This window comes from Felis catus, chromosome A2 (genome assembly GCF_018350175.1).
Source record: "Felis catus isolate Fca126 chromosome A2, F.catus_Fca126_mat1.0, whole genome shotgun sequence".
In the NCBI taxonomy this organism is placed as follows: domain Eukaryota; kingdom Metazoa; phylum Chordata; class Mammalia; order Carnivora; family Felidae; genus Felis; species Felis catus.
The window spans coordinates 87,807,412-87,829,239 of NC_058369.1; the positions used below are offsets into that span (position 1 = coordinate 87,807,412).

General features: G+C 36.5%; 1 protein-coding gene across 3 annotated transcripts in view; it reads right to left on the reverse strand.

The window, feature by feature from the left end:
* Nucleotides 1-4,070: 4,070 nt before the first annotated feature.
* The window catches only part of SEMA3E (semaphorin 3E), a 239,088-nt gene continuing 221,330 nt past the window's right edge, over nucleotides 4,071-21,828 (reverse strand). For all 3 annotated transcript variants that reach the window (XM_045052316.1, XM_011280354.4, XM_045052317.1), the window contains one exon: nucleotides 4,071-8,328. In XM_045052316.1, coding sequence (XP_044908251.1) covers nucleotides 7,876-8,328 — 453 coding nt within the window. In that variant the 3' untranslated portion in view covers nucleotides 4,071-7,875. The remainder of the gene's footprint in view (nucleotides 8,329-21,828) is intronic.

Below are 21,828 nucleotides of genomic sequence, written 5' to 3' on the forward strand. Positions count from 1 at the left end.
AGGGGAATGAGGATATTTTGGGGCATAATAGATATATTCAGTATCTTGATTGTAGTAGTTTCACAGATGTACATATATATGAAAACTCAGAAAATTGCACATTTTAAATATGTACAGTTTATTTTACATCAACTTTGTGTCAATAAAGCTTTAAAAATAACAGTTTAAAGATAAAGTATTTTGGCCTCCATACTAAAGAGTTTGATTTTTCTCTGTAAGTACTTGAACATAGTCTTTGGATCCCTTTTTATAGGATCAAACAATGTTATAAATGGTAAGTATTCCAAATTCATCTGGTCCAATCACTTCATTTTACATATTTGGTAGCCAAAATATATTTTACATATTTGGAAGCAGAGAAACTAAATGGGTTTTCTAAGTTATCTGTCAACATGACAACTAGAATTGCATTCTGCTGGCTTCAGCTAGGATACCTTTCACACATTTCTGGAGTTTTTTGCCGTACTGTCCATGAGACCAAATTTCCTAATATGAACAGTGACAAAACTGACAAGGAACAGACATTCCAAGAAAGCTCCAAAAGTGTCTCTGCTTCTGCCATCTGTTCCTTAAGAATTGCATGATGAGAAAAAAAAAAAATGTGCTGTCCTTTTATGTCTTATAAAATGTAAATCCTGAATACTCCTTTTGGTATCAATATTTTGCCCTTTTGCTTCAATTATGTAAAATGACTTTTTTTTTTTTTTTGGTAAAATGACTCTTTATCCACAGTTAACATATTTTCAGAAAGCTTGCCCAAATACGACTTTCTCATAAACTATTGTGGCAAAAATTAAAATGTGTAGACTTTACCAACAAAATAATAGATTTTTTTTTACATTGCCTGAATATAATGTTTTGCCAAAATTTGGATTTTTAAGCAGAGTGTTAAATCTCTGAATTATCAGTTCAGGAAGATGGATGAGTTCCTTGCCTATACCACACCAGTGTTACTAATTTTAATTTAAACTTTTCAATTTACTTGTTGCCTCAACAGATGATGTCTGTAGCAGATGATGCCTTTTTCTACTCAATCTCTCTCTCTCCCACTGTCTTTTTTTTTTTTTTTTTTTTTTCTGATAGCTATGTTTGTCTCCTAGTGTAGGGTTAGAAACTACCTTTCCTGGATTCCCTGATGTAGGTGCTGACATGATCCTGATGTGGAAGTCTTCTGGAGGCTTTGGTTTGGTTGGGGTGGACAGATAATCTTTCCTTGAGCACTGTCCTTAGCACATTTTGTGAAAAAAAAAAAAAAATACCTAGACCATCTGCTCGAGGACAAAGTCAATGCCCAGGATAGCAGAAGGAAAGATAAAAATTACCTGAGCCATTTAGGAATCCAGGGGGTGGGATGGAGAGCCCAGAGGGCAAAATGTAAACTCAGAGAGGGCAAAGGCAAGAGTCATAGCATATTCCTAGGCCTTGAAACCTAATATGGAGATTTCAAACCTAATCCTGCTGAATTATTAAACTACTTTGGATGGTGACTCCATTTTACCTACTCGTTTTCCCTGTTCGAACCAGAATATCTAGAAACTATTAACCTATGTCTGTCCCATCATTGTATGTTGGAATCAGATAACAAATTCCTTTAGTTTCAGAGAGCCACACAGAGAAAAAAATTGTGCCCTAGTGGGTATTTGATAGATTATACCAAGAGCCTCATCTGCACCTGATGTAGAAGACAGATGATGAGATTTGGGATTTTTCAGCTGATGCCATAACAGAATGAGAACTTTGGGGACCTCAAGATGGGATAAACATAATTTGCATTTGCGAAGAATGTAAATTTTGGGAGGCCAGGGTATGGATTGCGATGCTCCAAATATGGCCACATCCTAATCCCCAGAACCTGAAAATATGTTGTGTTGCATGGCAAAAGGGACTTTGCTGTTGTATTTAAGGTAATAAATCTTTAAAGAGAGAGATTAGTCTGGATTATCTGGGTGGGTCCAGTCTCATCACACAAACATGAAAAGCAGAGAAGTTTCTCCAGTTGGAGGCACAGAAATGTGGAGAAAGTCAGAGATGCCAAGCCTGAGAAGGACTCGACTGTCCATTGTTGATATTCAATATGGAGGGCAGGGCGCAGGGATCTCAGTCCTAGAACCACAAGAACCAGAATTTTCCCAATTACCTGGATTCTCTCCCAAGGCCCAGGCAGCTGGTGCATTGACATTGGTCTGCTGAGATCTTAAGCAGAGAATCCAGCTAAGACATGTGCCTTGACTTTGGACTTACAAAATTCACAACATGATAAACTTGAGTTGTTTTGTGCTGCTTAAAACAAACAAATGTGTAAAATAAGAAACTCTTTAACGATTCTTTCAAATTAGATCGAATTCATGGAATAATCTCCAAGAGATCATTTCACTTGTCACTAATTTTTTTTTTTTGGTTGATAATTGAGTTCATAATATTGTATTCTCCTTCCCCAGAAACCTAATTCTGATCCACAGAGAAGAAATCAGCTACAGTTTGGAAACACCTACAATTTGCAAACTGATATAAGCCAGCAGTCATCTTTGCTGAGAGGCCACCTTTCCCACATATCACTGTTTATTTAACTTGAGGTATTTTCAGATGTTTTGGAAATGTATCTATCGGCTTATTTTGCATGTTTCTGTGTATGCTTAACCTCTGCACCTTTCTTTCCTTTCCTTCAAGTATTAGTCTGCTAAGGCTGCTATAAGAATATACCATAGGGACGCCTGGGTGGCTCAGTCAGTTGAGCGTCTGACTTTGGCTCAGGTCATGGTTCCAAAGTTGGAGCCCTGCACTGGGCTCTGAGCTGACAGCTCAGAGCCTGGAGCCTGCTTTGGATTCTGTGACTCCCCCTCTCTCTGTGTGTCTCTCCCCTCATCTCTCTCTCAAAAATAAACATTAAAAAAAAATATTTATTTATTTTGAAAGAGACAGAGTGTGGGCGGAGGAAGAGCAGAGATAGAGGGAGACAGAGAATCCCAAGCAGGCTCTGTGAGATCCGGGCACAGAGCCCCGACACAGGGCTCCAACTCATAAAACCCTGAGATCATGACCTGAGCCGAAATCAAGAGGTGGAAGCTTAAGCAACTGAGCCACTCCGGCACCCCGAATGCATTTGAAAAGCTAAGCTCTTATAAGGTTTCAAGCTGCATCAAGTGAAAAATAGGATTTGGAATTTTTTTCAATAAAAGCTGTAGACACATTCTAAGAACAAATACAACTCAATTTTTCTTTATTGATCTAACTTAATGGCATTATTAACACTTCTACGCTTTAGGAAACACCTGGTCCAGTGCCTGGCATATAGTTTTTGAATAAAAAAAATGGGTGGATGTTCTGGTTCCCTTGAATAACAGGCAAGAAAGTACTATGACCATAACCGTTTCTCTACTTTCCCTGGACCGATGACTGTTTATCGAAACAGCAGTTTCCTTGGGTTCCTCAAATACTACAGAAGTAGGCCCTGTATTATAAATGAGTGCGAGCTTGAAACAAGTATAAACCGTTACCATTAATGGCGTCCTATCATAAAGCTGCCAGAAACACTGTCTGGAAGCTGCCGCCAGATTCTTGCTTTAAAGCTTTGTAACTAATTACTGACCAAAACAACAATTTTCCTTAAAAAGAGAACTCCCAAAGAGAGTTTCATTTAACACCAAATCTCATTTAAATGACCTCTCCAAGGTCTAATAAAAATAGCAGAGAAAATGGCAATTTACATACATTAAGGTAAATGTTGCAGCCTGCAAAAATTGTCAATATGCTACTTGTTACCATTTCAAAAGCATTCATTCCCCATATCTCTTATCTGGATGATGCAGCTTCGAAAGGAATTTCAGGCTGCTGGTTCTAGAAACAAGATGTGGCAGAAAGAGACCCACACACTTCAACGTAATGAGACCAATGGACTTTTTCCTTCTTAAGAAAGTTGACTGACATTTTCAAGGAAAGAGAAGTGAATTCTTTTCTAACTTCTTAAAGAAAACAAACACTAGTCTAGCACTGAATGTTTACATTTAGGCTTGACACGTTAGGAAACTTGAGTTTAACGGGCAAAAACTTAGGAAACATTCCTCAGACAGCACTTAAGGGTTCAGTAAATATTTATTTCTTTAGCATCTAAGTTGAGCTAAATACAAATTGTACATAATAGTACAGGCAAATGATGCAGTGCAGAGCGGCAAATCCATAGGATAGTCAAAGGGACACACTGTCCATGGTCTTTGCACCTTACCACTAGATGATAATAAGTCTCATGGCTTATAATCAGTGAAAGAAATAAGAAAGCACATGCTGTTACGGGCCCAGGCAAATAAAAGGAAGCCATATAGGCCAGAACACCCCAATACAGCACTCTAGCTATAAGCCACTTAAACACAAACAGAACACATTCAATTATAATGAGAGCCAAAATATAACGCTACCTTCCCGAGAAAAAATAAACATACCAGCTTAAATAACACACTCCAATCAAAACAGTGTTCGTGGAAAATCTACTATTTATACCTGATTCAAATGCAACAGGTGTTGGCCTGAAAAATGAGCACTGCTTTCGAAAAAGCAACTTGATGTGATGATACTCTGCTGTAAGAGCGAGAACACGGACTCCTTATTGTCATCATAACTGCAAGCACTTTCTCCCGGGATCTCAAGTTTCCACACGAGGCTAAGCAGTTCTCTTAATGTCCCTGTCAGGCTAAAGACAACTCACTTTTAAGGTCAACAGCTGTTGTGTTTGTTTCATGCTTAACACCAACAGGCAGAACTATGTATCATAGTTTACAAATTGTACAAATGCTCATAATCGCTACGAAGATTTACAAAGCCCTACACTTGCAAATATTAAACACTCAATAAAAACATCCTAACTGTTCAGCTAATTTGGGGAAACACAAAAACTCCAAAATATATACAGAATTGCCGCTTACTAAACAGGCAAAGACTTTCTGCTCCCTTTTATGTAGATTTCTTATTCGCTTTTATTTCTAGTTTAATCCCTGTTTCTCCAAGTTAATAGCTTTGCATTGAAATATTCAGTGATAAACACATAGGAAAAAAATTAGCAATGTAGAATGTTAGACATGGGAGAGACCTCACAGATCTTGGAGTTGTAATCCTACTTGCTAACAAATCTTCATCTCTGTATAGCTGACATACAACTGAACGAGGAGGTGTGCACGGCTTGACCTCAAGGCTCATCCTATACACCGGGCCTCTCTGCTTACAGAGAATGTCCTAGCATTGGTCTGAAAAAGCAGGAGACCGATCCTGCATGGAGGTGCCTCTTTGAACCTAGGATGGGCAGTTACGATTCTTTCTCAGCTTAATGTTTGTTCCTAGAGGGCATGATTTCTCTTCACCAGGTCTCTGGGGAAAATACGGTGAGTCAGGGCCGACTCTTAATTCCCCCAAGTCTTGTAGGTAGCTAAGTACATGCCCTTCCTGAGTTCAAGAAAAAGAGGATAAAGCTGATCAACACATTAGTGATTTTCTAAACCTGGACATTTCTCAAAGGAGACCCTGAATTTGAATTCTGACGCCAGACCGAATAAAAGACTGGGAAGGCGTTCTGTGGTAGGTTTCAGATTCTCAAGGACAGCCACATAGGTTGTTGGTTTGTCTTTTGAGAGGGCAATACAGCTTTATCTTAAAGTACATCGTGATGTGTTCCTGTGGTGCAATGCATCTGCACACGTTTGGGGGAAGAAATGGGGAGACAGTAAGAAAAGGGAAAAAAGTATGTATGTATGGAAATTTAGTGCTCTTACTCAATTGTGGACTTGAGTCGTCAACATTTTCTTATCAAGATGTTCTTAAATTAGCATTTTAAAATGCTCCCTCTCCTTAATGGTCATCTCATATTCCTTGAACAGCTTCAAAGTATATTTAATTCTTAAGACTTATTATCAAAGTTATTTTCCTCAGTCTTATCTCTTCAGTTATGAAATATTTTAGCTCATAAAGGACATTACTGTTATCCTTGTTAACAACTGCTTATATGCGCTATTGGGATTAAAATGTCAACTACGTAGGTGCTATATGCCTTACTTAAAAAAAAAAAAAAAAAACCTGAAGAGAAAATCCTGCTTTCCTTTTTCCTGTATTAATGGAAGAATATTTTCAATAAATCGTGCTTTACTGACTTATCTGTTCACTTCGAGTATTTCAGACATAAACTTTGCTAAGGACCCCTGTGATCTGTGGTTACGGTTCTACTTCTCCACACTGGGTGGGATTTTATTGAAATACACGCTGTTTCCAGTTAATACTGGTGGGCGGCAATGACCTCCGGTGGATTCTTGAGGAAACAGCAACTGGGTTTTTCAGAGAACGTTCTTTTTCAAAATATTTCTATCCTTCAGAACTTTTGGAGCTTCATGGCTTAACAAACGAACTTCTTAGACTTTCTTAAAACACTTTTGTATTTGTTAATTTTCAAATGAAAGTATAAGCTATTCCAAGTTCTCCACACCTTAACTTTCTTAATTATATACTCTGTAAGCTAGCTTTGAAAGTTGAAATGAATATCTAAATATTTAAATAAACATTCGTAATTGTTTTCACGTGTAATTCACTTGTTTTTAATTTTTATTTAAATGAAAAATCTCAACAAAACTTCCTATATTAGAAAGGTAATCACTACATTAAAAGGGGAAGGATGGACTTCAAGAAATAAGCATTCTCAAAAACTTTGGGTACTATTTATAAAAGTAAACGTGCTCTGGCTATCTCGGTAGTTAAGTGACCCCGTGAAACAATTTTGTTATTTGTTAACATCAAATAGCGAGGAAAATTAGATATCTGAGCACAAATTGCTTTAATATTTTAAAGACAATAAACATGTTTCTGGAATGTCCTTTATATTTGAGGGAAGATTATTTAGAAGGCATAAAATTTAAGTTTTAATAGAGCTTCAGGGCTATAATATCTTCATTTTTGGCCTGTGAGGTAATAAATTATTCATAAACACATTATTTCCATCTTAAAGCATGACATAAGCAGTGAGACATTTTTAAGTTTTTTTTTTTCTTCTGAAAATGGACAGGATGTATTAACAGAAACTGCTTTCAAATCTTTACTAGACAATCTTTAAAAAGAGAAAAAAGAGAATACACTTTTTCTACCACAAGAGGGTAGCAAAAACTTTTTCAGTTAGATTTCTAACTGTAACTTCATCTGTTTTTGGCATATTTTGCTATCTTTCTGAGAAGTTATCTTAATGTCATTCTTTCTGCACTGGAGTGAAATTCAAAGGATGTGTTTTCATCATGAAATGTAACTGTAGAGAATGTGGCTTATTGAATGTTTTATGAAGGGCACGAGCCTCAAGGTGACCATAATTTTTCTTTCATGGTTTACAATAATTTCAACACACCTGGCTTCATAAAACTCATGGTTTAGATACTAATACAAGTTTTGTTTTGTTTTGTTTTCCCACTAATACAATTCTTAAAAAGTACAGACAGTTCATGTGAGAATGATAAAGTATTTGGTATTCTTTACCTTTTACATCATAGTGGAAAGGTAGAATTCAGAAAGATTAAAATATATATTTAATTTTCACATGATTATTAACATCTCTAATTTTTCAATATTCCAATAACCGTAAGTCTTCCAAGAGAAAATAATAATTGCCATGGAAAAGCAGCCAGGTACTCAAAACTACAGACAAGGTCACTTTTTGATAAATATTGTTTAGAAAAGTTAGTTAACTTTATGTGATTTTTAACCAGTCAAATGAGTACGTATAATAATTTATCATAATACCTTCACAGTCATTTCTGTATTACAGAAATCTGTTAAGCGATACGAAGCTGGATGGTTTCTCATTTTGTTCGTTTTCGGTTCCAAACATAAACTCTTCAGAAGCCAGGAGACGGTGTCACGGCGTCAGGAATCCAGCGTGTGCCTGGGCAGGCGATAGTGCTCAGCTTTGGGACGAAGCTTCTTCTCCTGTGGGTTGGCGTACTTCCACTTGGAAGGTGACATTTTAAGCTTTTTCCTCTTCTTATCTGTGCACCAGACCTTTTCACAGTATTCTTCCACTCTCTGGAAGTTGCTATAACCAATCAGCTGTAAGAATTCCTTGTACCATGGTTTTGCCCCCTGTGGGATGATACTCTGGGCAGGACAAGGCATCTTTGGAGGCCCATCCTCTTCCAAGTCTTTGTGAAACATCTCCTCTACTCTCTCCTCTTCTACTACCTCCAGGGTAATTTTGCGGACGGTATGGACAAAACCATGCTCTACTGTCTGGCAAAAATAGGTCCCAGCATCCATTTTTCGTACCCTAAGGAAGAGTAAGCCGAGGTCCATCTTGACTACTCTGTCATCTGTCTTCACCTGCAAGAACAAGAAAATCAATGGCACTGGAGTATTATCTAGGAGAGAACACCAGCCTATAACCCTTTTACTATCATCAGATTTTTAATTTTTGTTATTACATGATGAAATCCTGAGAGTCATACATACATATGAGAGAGAGCAAGAGAATGAGAGTGACTGAGAGAGGCGGAATGACTAATTAAATCAGGTGTGTGTGTTGAACTTACTTGAGATCACTTCATATAATGATTTTTGACGTCATTTCACATCAATATTATTAAGAGGCGAATGAAAGAGCTTTCTCCCTAATGATTTCAATTAATCATTAGAAAAAAATATCTACTTCAGTACAGCACTCAAAGTTAGACTAAAATGAAGATCTATCAAATTTATTTTTTTTCTTAGTAGACAGCACAAATGCCATTTCTCCCATCAGTAGATCAAGGGTTCTTCCCTGATCATAAAGACCTGGGTCTTCCCCAGATCATAAAGACCAACATTTCCATAAGGATCTCTCTTAAGAGAGGTGAGAAACCTTCACTCTCTTTCTTTACCAAAAAAAAAAAAAAAAAAAAAAAAAATCATCCATTAAGTGAACATGCTTATATTTCTACAAGGCTTTCTACTTAACAGAGACTTAAAATCAAGCTAGAAACATCCATATTCTTCTCGGAAGAATTTCACACTCTAATAATTTTAAGTTTGCATATAACTTCAGGACTCAAATACCTTATGTTTGTGAAATAATAAGTTATGCACATTATTTCTATAAATTATTACAATTCAAGGTAAGAAGAGCCCAATAAAGCTTTTGATAAACAGCTCATATCTTATTACCGATAGTTGTACTAGTGAGTATATGATTTCACATTAGACAAATCTAAATTGAAATTTTGGCACTAACTGTGTGATCTGGGGCATTTATGTATATTCTCTTAGTTTTCTTTGTAAAAATGCAGATAATCCAAATGTCACTTGAATGTTGTGACGTTTCCATAAAATAATGTATAAGTGAGAACACTTTGTACAGGGCTATCAACACCGACCTCTACCTTTCCTGTATACATTCTTCTAGCTTAAAAACAAACTGGTTTTTGTTTTCAGATGACCCCAGATCATGCCATGATGGTATAAAGGTGACTCACACCTTACTGGCTGACTTCTCCCTTGAGAATACAAAACAAAAGCGATATTCTCCTTTGCCAGGATAAAAGGGGCATACGGACAACCAGAACCACTTTGGCAGCAAAGACCATTAAGACAAGCACACTTTTGCCCCAGTGACAGGTATTGGCAAGACCTGCTGGGCTCACCTTTCCTGAACCTTAATCAGTTCCGGCACGTCCAAAGTTGCAATGTAACTACTCATGTGGACTCATTTATATAATCTGTGAATAATGTGACAAAATGGCATTAGCAGTGTAGTAAGAGATGCATCTCAAATAGGAATGTTAAAGACAAATTATGAGACACTCAGAGGGTTTTTTTTTCTTCAGCCACGTAGGTAAATAAATTACTCAGCAGCTTTAGAGTGACACAGTTGGGTGAAGGGGCTCCATATATCCTTGATATAGGCTTCATTTAACTTGATAGGACTATGTCCAAGTAGGCAAAACGTTAGCTCCACTAACTCAGGAAGTTCTCCCGTGAGGGATCAGGAAGAGCTGTCATGCCATAAAACACACTACATACGTCACTACATAAAACAGTTGCTTACTTGGTGACAGGTTTTGCTGAGAAAGTATCCTTGGCAACTGCCACAGCCAATACCTCTCAAATGACTTGGAGTCACTGCTCACATTTACCCCTACTTAATCCATAAATTCACCACCATGCCTTGGATGCTTCTGACTCTGAAACACAACCTCCATTGTTTTTAAACTTATGGCTGCATTTGACATAGAGGGACCCGCCTTCTTAAACTTTTTTCTGTGTGGTACCTGCCATTTTACTATCTTGGCTCTCCTCTTGGTTCTTTCTTGGTCTCTTGGTGTGGATTTCTCATTCTCTCTGAGGCACAATCCTCTACCCTTCCCTGATCTCATGTTTTATTTGCATTCATTTGGTAAGTCTTCTGTTTCCTCATTTCAACCAGCTTCCCTAAGACAGATCTCACACACAGATTATCCACTGTTTTGTATTTCCTGTTAATTACAAAACACTGACCGAAACTTACACCATCCTTCATTATTTACAATCCAGTGTCTCTCCACACAAACTGCACCTCCCCATTTACTAACTTCCCTATTCCTGACAATTACATTATTCTTCTTCTAGTTCCTCTGTCCTCATGTGTTGTCATACTTCTTACTCATTATTATGCCTTCATAGCCAACACATCACAAATTCCTATCAACATCTCTTCTGTGGTGATGGTGGGAAACATTCATTCCATTTCACCATTTTCCCACGTTAGACTTTCCCATGTTAGGCTCTTCTATTTTGTGACTGATTCTTTGACTTTATCTCACGGTAGATTCCTCCCAAATCTTCCTGCTTTCTGTGTCTGCTGCTATGCCCAGCTTGATTCTGTTTCGGGACCTAGGCTGTTGTACCTGCCTGTAGGGACTTCCCCACTGCTGGTTCCTTATTGGAAAAGACTGAATGAAAATGTCATCTCTTCAAACAGACCTCCCTCACAGCACTGTAAGAGTGTACTCCTCCCCTTATTACCACCATGTCATCTGTCAACCTTTCTACAAGTGGGCATGCAAAATTACCTGCAAAAAAGAACAAGTCCTTCAAGTAAGTTTCTTTTGACTAATACCTTTCCCCTTTATTTCAACAAATGTGTATTATTTTACTCTGTTTCAAATTTCATTTCCTTTTATCATGCTCCTTATTCAGATTCTATTGCTTGCCCAAGCAAGTGAAAATTGTTCAGTTAACCAGATCTTGCCTTTTCTTTTTTTAGAGAGAGAGAGAGCAAGCAAGAGAAAGAGAAAGCAGGGCAGAGGTGCACAGGGAGAGAGAATCTTAAACAGGCTCCATGCTTAGCGTGGAACCTGACACGGGGCTCGATCCCATGACCCTGGGATCATGACATGAGCCGAAATCATGCGTTTGACACTCAACTGACTGAGCCACCAGGTGCTCCCAAATCCTGCCTTTCTAAATCCGTATTCCAAAACAGCTTACTGCCGTGTTTCTCATAGGTTTGGTGGAATAGGTACGTTTCTGGTGATCAATCAGTTTTATACAAAGACTTCAACTATTGTGTTTAGTTTTCATGATAATGTAAATTAATAAACTGTATTTGGGATCGTGGGGAAGATCAACTTCATTGTTAGTATTGGTGTTTGTCATAGATTCTGAACTATTTTCAAATCTTTAACAGTTTCCAGCTGCTGAGAACAAAGATGAATGTAGTATGTTAATGATACGTTCCAGCCAGATGAAAACCAAACAACATCCCGATGTAGTAACGTACATAAAAAGTTTTGAAGTCACTTGTATCAAGTGTTAGGGGGATTGAGTCATCACACAGCAAAAAGTGCTCCAGGCAGATGTTTTATACACTCATGGACACACACACACACACATATAGTTGTCTATGCCCCATGTTATGTTCATGGAGATGCCTTATTTCAGTGAAAAAAAAAAAAATAACACATTAGATAAAGATTAAAAAATGCAAGTATTTATATCTTATTTGTGAATTTGTTTCTACATTTGAATAAAAGTTACAAGCAAAAATATGCACTCGTTTTATTCTTGTGCATATTTAATAAACATTTTAATATAAATTCTGCCAGCAGCACAGGACGTTTTCATTCAATGGCACAAGGTGGGAACAACCTGTAGATACACCAGAGTCAAATCTTCCTCTTTGTAACTCCTGTACTCATTTCCTTGTAGTGCCCCTTTATCGCTTCCATGTCTTATTCTAGTCTTACCCTTGCTGTCTGATAGCGAACTCCCTTATACTGTCTACCAATCCACTTTTTAAAATTTCTTTCCAAGTTTACATTTTCATTTCTTAATGAATATTTTCTTTTCAGCCAGATAGGTCTCATTTCTTTTTGTAATTCACTAAGCATTCACATTTGTAGCACATAAGCTGGTATTTGCTCCTCTTCAAATAATTTTGTGATGCAAGTTTTTTCCCTTTAACCATATGACAAGTTTCATAAGAACAAAGGTCTATCTCTTAATTATTCTAAATAGTCCATAATGAGTAGTGTGCTCAGAATACAGAGCAATGACAACATACTGATTAGTCCAGAGTGTGCAAGAATGCAAGACAATGGGATACCCCAGTAACGATATATCCAGAAGTTATTCACTTGTGGATTTACTCCAGAAGTAAATCCAATAAGGATTTAGACAGGAAGGAAGCAAAGATGATTTGAGGAGCAGTTAGTAACTATTGAAAGGGCTATGCTTTGCAGATATAAATAGGAAAACCACTTGTAGGACACTGTTTTCACCTGAAAGGAATCTGCATACCAACACCCTCACTGAATACAATCCTTTATCTTCTCCCTACTCTATAATCCTGTGCGAATGCAAATATGAAAACAGGAAAGTCATCTATCCTAGTTTCTGGCATATACCAACCAGTTTATGAAAGTGTTCTAAAATAAAACAAAAAGCAGAAATGAAGATAAGTACAAATCCTTGACCACTGGATTAGGAGTGCTTATGTTTTCCAAGCATGTATTTCTTTCAAAATCAGAAACCCAACTTGAGAAACACCGCACTGTGTATATATAAAGTCCACACTGGTTCAAAGATGTGGAGGCATGACAATTACAATGGGAGCTGTCCTACATCATTTATTTGCACATTGGAGATAGTTCCTGTCTCAGAATGTAGGTCTCCCCTCTTGGTTATGGTGTTAGAAATTGAGAAATAAAAGACATTTCAATTCTGAAATCTGGACGGCTGTATGCTATATGGACGTTAAATCGCCTTGAAAGTTAAATGTATCTTCCATAGCCTATGGATACCCAAAAATAAAAAAATGAATTAGAAATTTGTATTTGAAGTCCTTCCATGATTTAATCTTTCCACTTGAGTCCACATGGGCACCTTCGACAGCAAATCTTGATTACACAATCGTTTTCATCAGCTGTGCTTTCTCTATGTCTGAAGACCTGATTTCCTTGTTCAAGAAGATGATACATAATACATCCCTTTATCAAATACTCCTATAGGCAATCTACAAAAATAAAGCATTTCTTACTCAAAGTGGTTTTAATATTCTGAGTTATAAAGATTGATTCAGTATGTTTCGTAATGTCTAACAAAAAAAAAGGTAATTGAACAAAGAACTCTGCACATCTGGTAGCTGGTCAGGAAGAAGGAGTGATTTCCATGTGTATCAACCATATGGTTCTACACTTTTCATAGGAAAAGAACATACACAGGCCTTGAATTGGTTTCTTTCGGAATATATTTAACAATGAAATTAGTTTTAGTCAAGAAATAAAGGCCAACAATTTATATAATTGTTTGCTTATCCGGCCTACCTTCAACACAAAAAAAATATTGGTTGACTTACAAAAAATGTCATAATACAGCATAAAAATTAAGCAAAACTTCTTTTATAAAAACACTTTCTAAATCTGCTTTATGATAGAGAGTATTACCCAACAGAAACAGAGTGAATTACTTGATGGCACATTTAGGGAAACCTATCACACCATATAAAGAAATAAAGTTGTAGGTATATACTTCAGATTAAAGACCCAAATGTGGAAAACCTATTTCTTTTAAGTTTATTCATTTATTTATTTAAAGAAAGAGCTTGAGTGAGAGAGAGAGAGAGAGAGAGAGAGAGAGAGAACGCATGCATATGTGTGAGTGGGGAAGGGGCAGAGAGAGGAGGCGAGAGAATCCCCATCAGGCTCCGTGCGGTCATGAACCATGAGATCATGACCTGAGCCAAAATCAAGAGCCAGACTCTTAACCACCCAGATGCCTCAATTAAAACGTATTTCTAATACAAAAAGATGCTGAGAGGTCATAAATATGAACTCAAAACCATACTGTAAAAACAATGTTACACTGAAAAACATCAACTATATCAGAGAAAAGCTTGAACATTTATATTCAAGAACTAATTAATGTACAGAAGATTCAAAGGACTCTAACGAGAAAAATAGGGAAAAAATATATAAACAGGCAAATCAGAGAAAAAACAACCCAAATGTTTAATAAGTATGCAAGTTAATGTTCAATCTTACTACTAATTTTAGAAATATGAATTTAAATAACACAGCACCTTATCCCAATAAGAGAGGCACAAACTAGAAAATACCAAAATTGGTGAGAGTGTGGGAAAATGAGAATCCACATAAACTGATTTGATGGTACAGATGATGCCAAAATTCTGGAAAGCAAGCTGACAAAACTGTAGAAATGAAGGCTGTCAGAAGGCAAGAATGCAGAGATTTGCACTCACATCTGTAGGAGGTTATGTGAAGAGATGATCCTTAAAGATGTCATAGTGGGAATTAATTGGTCCACTCTTAGGGGTGTTGATCAACTAAGAGCAATGAATGAATGCTATGGGATATGGGATATTGAGTTGCAGTCAGAAACAATGAAATAAAGACACACACGGCAACAGTGATAAACTATAAAAACACAGTGTTGAGTTATAAAGAGAAACAGAGTAAGATCTCTAACTCAATAGCTTTATTTTTATAGTTCATGAATACTCAAAATGCTATATTCTTGTTCAATATAGTACAAATGATGTAGTATTGGACTTAATCCAATCATTACAATGCATGCATATGGCAAAGCAAAGATGAAAGTGGAGAAGGGTGGTCCAGGAAAAATTAAGTCAAACAAGAAAGGAGATCTGTGTGAACCCATTACGACAATGTGCTATGAACTAAATAATATGACTATAGTGATTATCTTGGTTTGGCAACCAATAAACCAGGTCTATAAGATCTGTTCAAGCTACGGTATACTGTTCAAGCTATAGAAATCATATGATTTCAGAAATAATGCTAAAAAAATAAACAGCAGTGTAAGGGTAATGTTTTATTAAAAATTTCCAAAGATAAGAATAATCAGGACAATCAAGATGAAGGGAAAATAGGAGAGGATCAAAGAAAGATAATGTTTGGACACATAAATGCTTATCATAAGGCACTAAACAACTACCATATTTGGAGTAGAAAGTCAACACTAAATTACCTAGTGACCAAAGCAAAGGGGAGAGTATGATAAATTCTAAGACCTGAATGTCTATAAAGTATATTTTTGAAGTTATTCGTTATCATAGGGAATATAGTCAATGATATTGTAATAGCCTTGTATAGGGACAGATGGCAGCAAGCATAGCACAGCATATACAGAAGTTGAATCACTATGCTGTACATCTGAAGATAATGCGACATTGTGTGTCAACTATACTCAAATAAGAAAAATTATTATTAAAAAATAAAGGTACTCCTTACGTCAAGTACACCTTTCTCTGGCAATGAGGTCTGAGAAAAAAATCTCTTCTGTGTTTTCATAAAATGAGATATAGGTGTCCAAACAGGAGCACGACAGTAAACACAGTAAATGCAAGTACAGTTCAGTATAAGCTATTCTTTGGGACTAACACGATGTGGTATGGATACACAGTTCTATGCTCTTGTATCTTCATGCAGATGTACCCTTTTTATTATCTAGAAGACTATGTGAACTATAACTTTCACTAGAACAAAAGAAATTAAAAAGAGAATTCCTATGTTTGCTCTTTTTGAAGGTCTACCATGTGCTTGACACCGGCCTTGCTGCATTACCATGTTAGTGTAATCAGAAGCCTCGAGTCAGAGTAATCTTAGTGGGATAAAACATAGATCTGCATTTGATTCCAAAGATATGGGAATTTTAATTTTCAAAGATGTTAAGTATTCCCTTGGAAAATTAACCAGAGAGGGTTCTATCTAAACCACTAGATCAACTTCCATCCTTAAGACCACAAACTTGCTCTATGTTTTCCTTTTACAGGAACTGTGTCTTTACCACTGTGAAGGAAAAAATGAAACTAATGGGCTCTACTAATTATTTCAGAACTAAAATATGGAGCAAATGACATAAAAATATGCTTGTCAAGGCTGAAAATGTAAATTATGAATATCTACTTGTAAAGAATTGTTAGTTTAGAAAAGATGAACTGAGTTTTTTTTAAAAACTGAAATGGAAACACCAAAAAGGCTAAGCAGATGTTTCAAATGAGGCAGAGTTCATGCACTTTATGTTATGAAAACAAGAAAAACAAATAATATTCATGTATAACAAACCTCATGCTTTCAGTACATGTATATAAAGACAAAATCGCAAACTTATGGCTGTCATTGATCCCCTAGGCTTCCTGTCATGGGTTACCATTGGGAAGGTCAAGAAAATATGGGTCATCTAGCAAACAAGATAGAATAAGGATGAAATTTCACATCATATCTCTCTCAGTTTTGATGACATAATAAATGTGCAACATCAAGAGATGTAACTTGTATACTCCATTTTTCTTTGTTCTGTTTTTACAAGAGAAGCTGTCTCCACAATGCGCTGAATCATCAATAAAATTATGTTTTACTTAAAGCTGTACAAATTCTGTGTGGATGCAGTGAACTCTGGAAGGGACTGCTGGCGGATAAGGTAACCATGCCTCTTAGATTTCTCAGCAGTAATTAAATGACTCTGATGAATTTATCCTACTCAGTAGGTGGTCTGAAAGCAGAGTTCAAAGTGACAACTTGTGCCATCCAGTTAACAAACAGAATTGAGAGAGTGGGGTGAAACTGAAGTCTTGGGGTTTTGATGTCAACTTACATTCTCTCTTGGATTTTTTATAATAAACATGAACATGCGCATCTGTGCATTATTTAAGCAATCTGCACAATACATATAATCAGCTATTTTAAAGTGAGAGACTTTATTTTTAAGACACATAAGCACACACAAAAAATATTTTCCCTTAAATAAAGAATCTACAATGGAAAGATCAATGAGGATTAAGGGGAAAATGAAACTTCCATGCTTACCAAAGAATAGATTGTGATGCTGATCTTATGGGCCAGCAACTTTCTCGCGTGCCTTTTATCACTTTGGAGAATATTTTATATGTTTTGGGATTGCCCTCCCCCCCCCCCCCCCCCCAGTTTCTTCACTTGGAATTTACATACATTTATTCAATTTCTTCGTGGAACTCTACCTTGTTTACAGTGTCTTTGGGACACATTGGTTTTATCAGTAAAGGTCTAATGAACAAAGTCTGAAACAACACACTCCAAGAAACTATTCATATTGTTTGGTTTTAATGAAAACTCATTCCAATGACAATATAGTGCTCAGCACAAAATGGTGGCTTAGTTATTCGTGAAAATATTTTTTTTCTCCAAAATACAGAGATATTTTTCAGAATAATACTTATTTAATAAAGCTTCACTCTACCTCAAATCAGAGGCCAAAAAACTTCCTGTAAACAGCTATATAGTAAAGGTTTTTGGGCTTTGCAGGTCATATGGTCTCTGTTATAAGTACTCAACTTTGTGGTTATAGGATGGAAACATCCAAAGATTCTAGGTAAACACATGGGTGTGGCAGTTTTCAAATAAAATTTTATTTACAGAAGAGGTGGGAGACCAGATCTGGTCTCCAGACTGTAGTTTGCCAAACTTCTGCTTTAAATCGTCGTCAGGTTCAAAGACATACTCTATCTTCAGGTTAAGATCATACACTCCAAACTTACAACATTCAAAGTGAGTAATGTATTAAGGTAAAAAGTTATTTACTTATGTTACGAATAGCTTGAACAAACTAAGGTTTTCTTTATCATGATTACTGAGAAGTACACATACCGAATAAACATTTAAAACTAAGCAATAAATACATAAGTAAATTTTCCCTCATTTACTTAGTTTTAAAATGTAGTGTTTGTGCATTCTAGAGAAAGAGAAATGTACAGAGAAATACTTCAATTGTCCAACCAGTGTCGTAACAAGTATGAATTCCTTTCCTTTGGAATGTTACTCATGATGAATTTTTGCATTTTGGGAGCTTATAAATTCAAGTATATGGAACTGAGAATTCATAAACTAGCGTGTATTATTTCCAGTGCTTTAGTTATGTTTATAACAGTTTTGTCCTCTGAAATTACAAAAATATAATTTATATATCCTTATACATATAAAGAAGATTTGAACTGATATTCCAAACTTAAATAATTATGTAATGAATTTGGAACAGCTAAACTTGGATTTTGTGGACGAAATTATCTTCCTTATCCACATACATAAAATCTTTATTTTCTTTTTTCCCCCTTCAGAAAATGAGTGGTTTTTCTCTTCCTTCTTGAAACTCACTCCTTAACTTTTGTCTATATTGTCTCCCACAAACTCTTTATCTTGCTTCATCAATTAGCTTCACATTTTCTTCTTTATGGCTTCTTCCCTTCAACCTATAAACATGACTAAGTCACATTTTTTCTTAAGTCAAAAAAACCTGGAAGTTCTCTCTACTCTTGTCTCTCTCTGTTGACCTCTTTCTCACTCAAACCTTTAGGTAAAATACATGGCACTAGCTGCTTCTAATTCCCCACAGCCTCATTCATCAGCTAACCTATTGTTAGATGGCTCCTAGCTTAACCATTCCACTGAGCACATTCTCACTGGACACTAGGTACTTATGTTCTGAAAACTTCAAAGTTTTCACTTTGTCTTATAGAGTTTGTCTTCTAATTTTTCCTGGGATGTGGGTTTTTGCCTTGCTTCTAGGCTTTGCTCAAAATCACTTCTTATTTAGTCATTCTCCAAGGTAACCTACACAGTTGGAGGTACCATGACATTGTGACTAAGGGTCTAGAACTGAAAATAGAGTATCTGGTCTGAAACTCAAACTCATTTCACAGGCTATGTAATACTGTGAAAGTAACTCAATCTCTTTGTGCTTCAGTTTCTTCATCTATTAATTGGGGACAACAATACCAGGTATTTCATAAGACTCTTGCGAGGATTAAAAGTATTAAAATATGTAAAATTCACAGAACAGTCCCAGGAACACCGTAAGTGATACTGAAGAATGACTGCTGCTATATTATTCTTACTTTTATTACCTCCATGAATTTAATTACTACCTCTTTGCTGATGTCTCTCACATATCTCTTACCATTCCAAATCTTTTCTTTGAATTCTCTATTCCTGAACATACATACACCACAGGAAAGCTCTACCTAAATGCTTTACCGAAGACCTCGGTTCAACATGGCCAAAAATGAATTCAACATCTTCTAAACTTTCTATTCCTCCCTGTGTTCTTTAAATCATTGTTATTGCACCATCTACTACCAAAACATCCAAAGAACATGTCAATCATTATGACTGCTTCTCTTGTATCTCACAAATTAAATGCACAGCGTGTTCTCTTATAAAAATGAAAACCTTTTTTTTTTTTTTTTCCCATTCCTACTACCATTGTTCAGTTCTGGTCAAAAGTCTTCCATGTGACTACTGAAATACCTTCTTAAACAGTCTTCGTGACACCCACTTATCCTCAAAGCTTACAAACAAGATTCAAGAGTAATGTGTCTAAAAGGTTGTCTAAGGTGTTCTCATTGGCTTATAAATAAAGTGAAATGGTTCCTTGATCTGTGTACTCATTTGTGTATCCTCATTTCCAGCCACAGATCTACACATACCACATTGTTTCTCATCCCCATCACATATGCTCATCTTATTCTCTCTGGTAGTTAACTTCTACTCATCCATTAAGACCTAGCTCACATGTCACCTCTGCCTTGAATATTTTCCTGATTGTCTATCATGCAACCTCCATAGCCAACCTGTTGGTTGACAGTTTTTCTTTTCTCGTAGTTTCTTTTTTTTTAATGTTTATTTTATGATTTTGAGAGAGAGCGAGTGAGCAAGCAAGCAGGGGAGGGGCAGAGAGCAAGAGGGAGACACAGACTCTGAAACAGGCTCCAGGCTCTGGGCTATCAGCACAGAGCCCGATGTGGGTCTTGAAGTCACAAACTGTGAGATCATGACCTGAGCCAAAGTCAGACACTTAACCGACAGCCACCCAGGTACCCCATCTTTTCTCATATTCCAACATAACTTTTATTATATTTATTATAAATACAATATATTCAACAATATAATTATCAGTTTACATTCTTGTATTCACTTTAAGACTATAGGCTTCTAAAGGGCTAAGGCCTTTATTCATTACCAATAAGGTATCCTCTGTGTATTTTTTATTTAAAGTTGTTTTTCAATGTTTTATTTTATTCAATTTTTTTTAACATCTATTTATTTTTGAGAGCCAGAGAGAGACAAAGCATGACTGGGGAGGGGCAGAGAGAGAGGGAGACACAGAATCTGAAGCAGGCTCCAGGCTCTGAGCTGTCAGCACAGAGCCTGATGTTGGGCTCGAACCCACAAACTGTGAGATCACAACCTGAGCTGAAGTTGGACACTCAACCAACTAAGCCACCCAGGCACCCTTTCTCTGAGTATTTATTGAGCTCAAAACACTAATTGCAGACACTTTAAACAGCGAGGAGACCAGAAAGTTGAAAAAGTATTCATTCCACCTGAGAAGTTACATAGCCTTCAGGATTCTGAATAATAAGAGAGGGCATGTGAAAATCCCATTGCTATTATGTGTATGAGGCAGCCACATGTACATTATTTGACCTTGAATATAAAGGCACACTGAGAGTTAATGCTGCATCACATAATATGAAGGTTTATGTCCCTAACACCTCAATGATTACCAGCTCTGTCTTTCTCCCCACCTCCACATACTATATTCTCAATACAATAACTAAAACAATCATTTTAAAACCAAATTTTGATCATTTCATGGCTCCACTGAAAATGACCCAATGGCTATCTACTTAATTCAGAGCAAACACCACAGCCTTTAATAAGAGCCTAAAAGCCCTGCATGAGCGGGCCCTTTACCTTACTTTTTGACTCATAGTGTCTTATTCTCCCTACTGCTCATTTCTCTCTGGCCACACTGCCCTTCAGTCTGGTGTTCCTTGAATGTATCAGGTGCACCGCATCTCAAGGGCCTTTACACTTACTGTTCCTACTGTCTAGAAAGTTCTTCTCCAACACTGCCATATGGCCTACTACCTCAGTTCTTTCAAGTCCTTTTTCAAATGTCACTTAGTGAACTTCTTAGTAAGACTTTCTATGAACACCCTTTTAAAATTGCAACCTCCCCTTGCAGGTAATCTCTCTTGTATTTGTCTTCTTATCATCATCTGATACATTAAATATGGTTCTTATTTAGTTGTATTACTATTATTTTTATGATTCTCATTATCTTCCTCTGTTCTTCAGAATACCCATTCTATGAAAACAAGACATATTGGGTGCTCTTTAGATAAATTGCAAAATAATTAATGAGGCATTATTTTAGTCAAAAACCTAAGAAAATGAAGTAGAATGCTCTAGGTTTTCTATCTACATTGCTCAAATGATTGAGGACTCTTATTTTGATATAGTCCTTCTTCTACCAACAGGCATAGAGTAGAAGCCTTGAAGGGCAATTGAC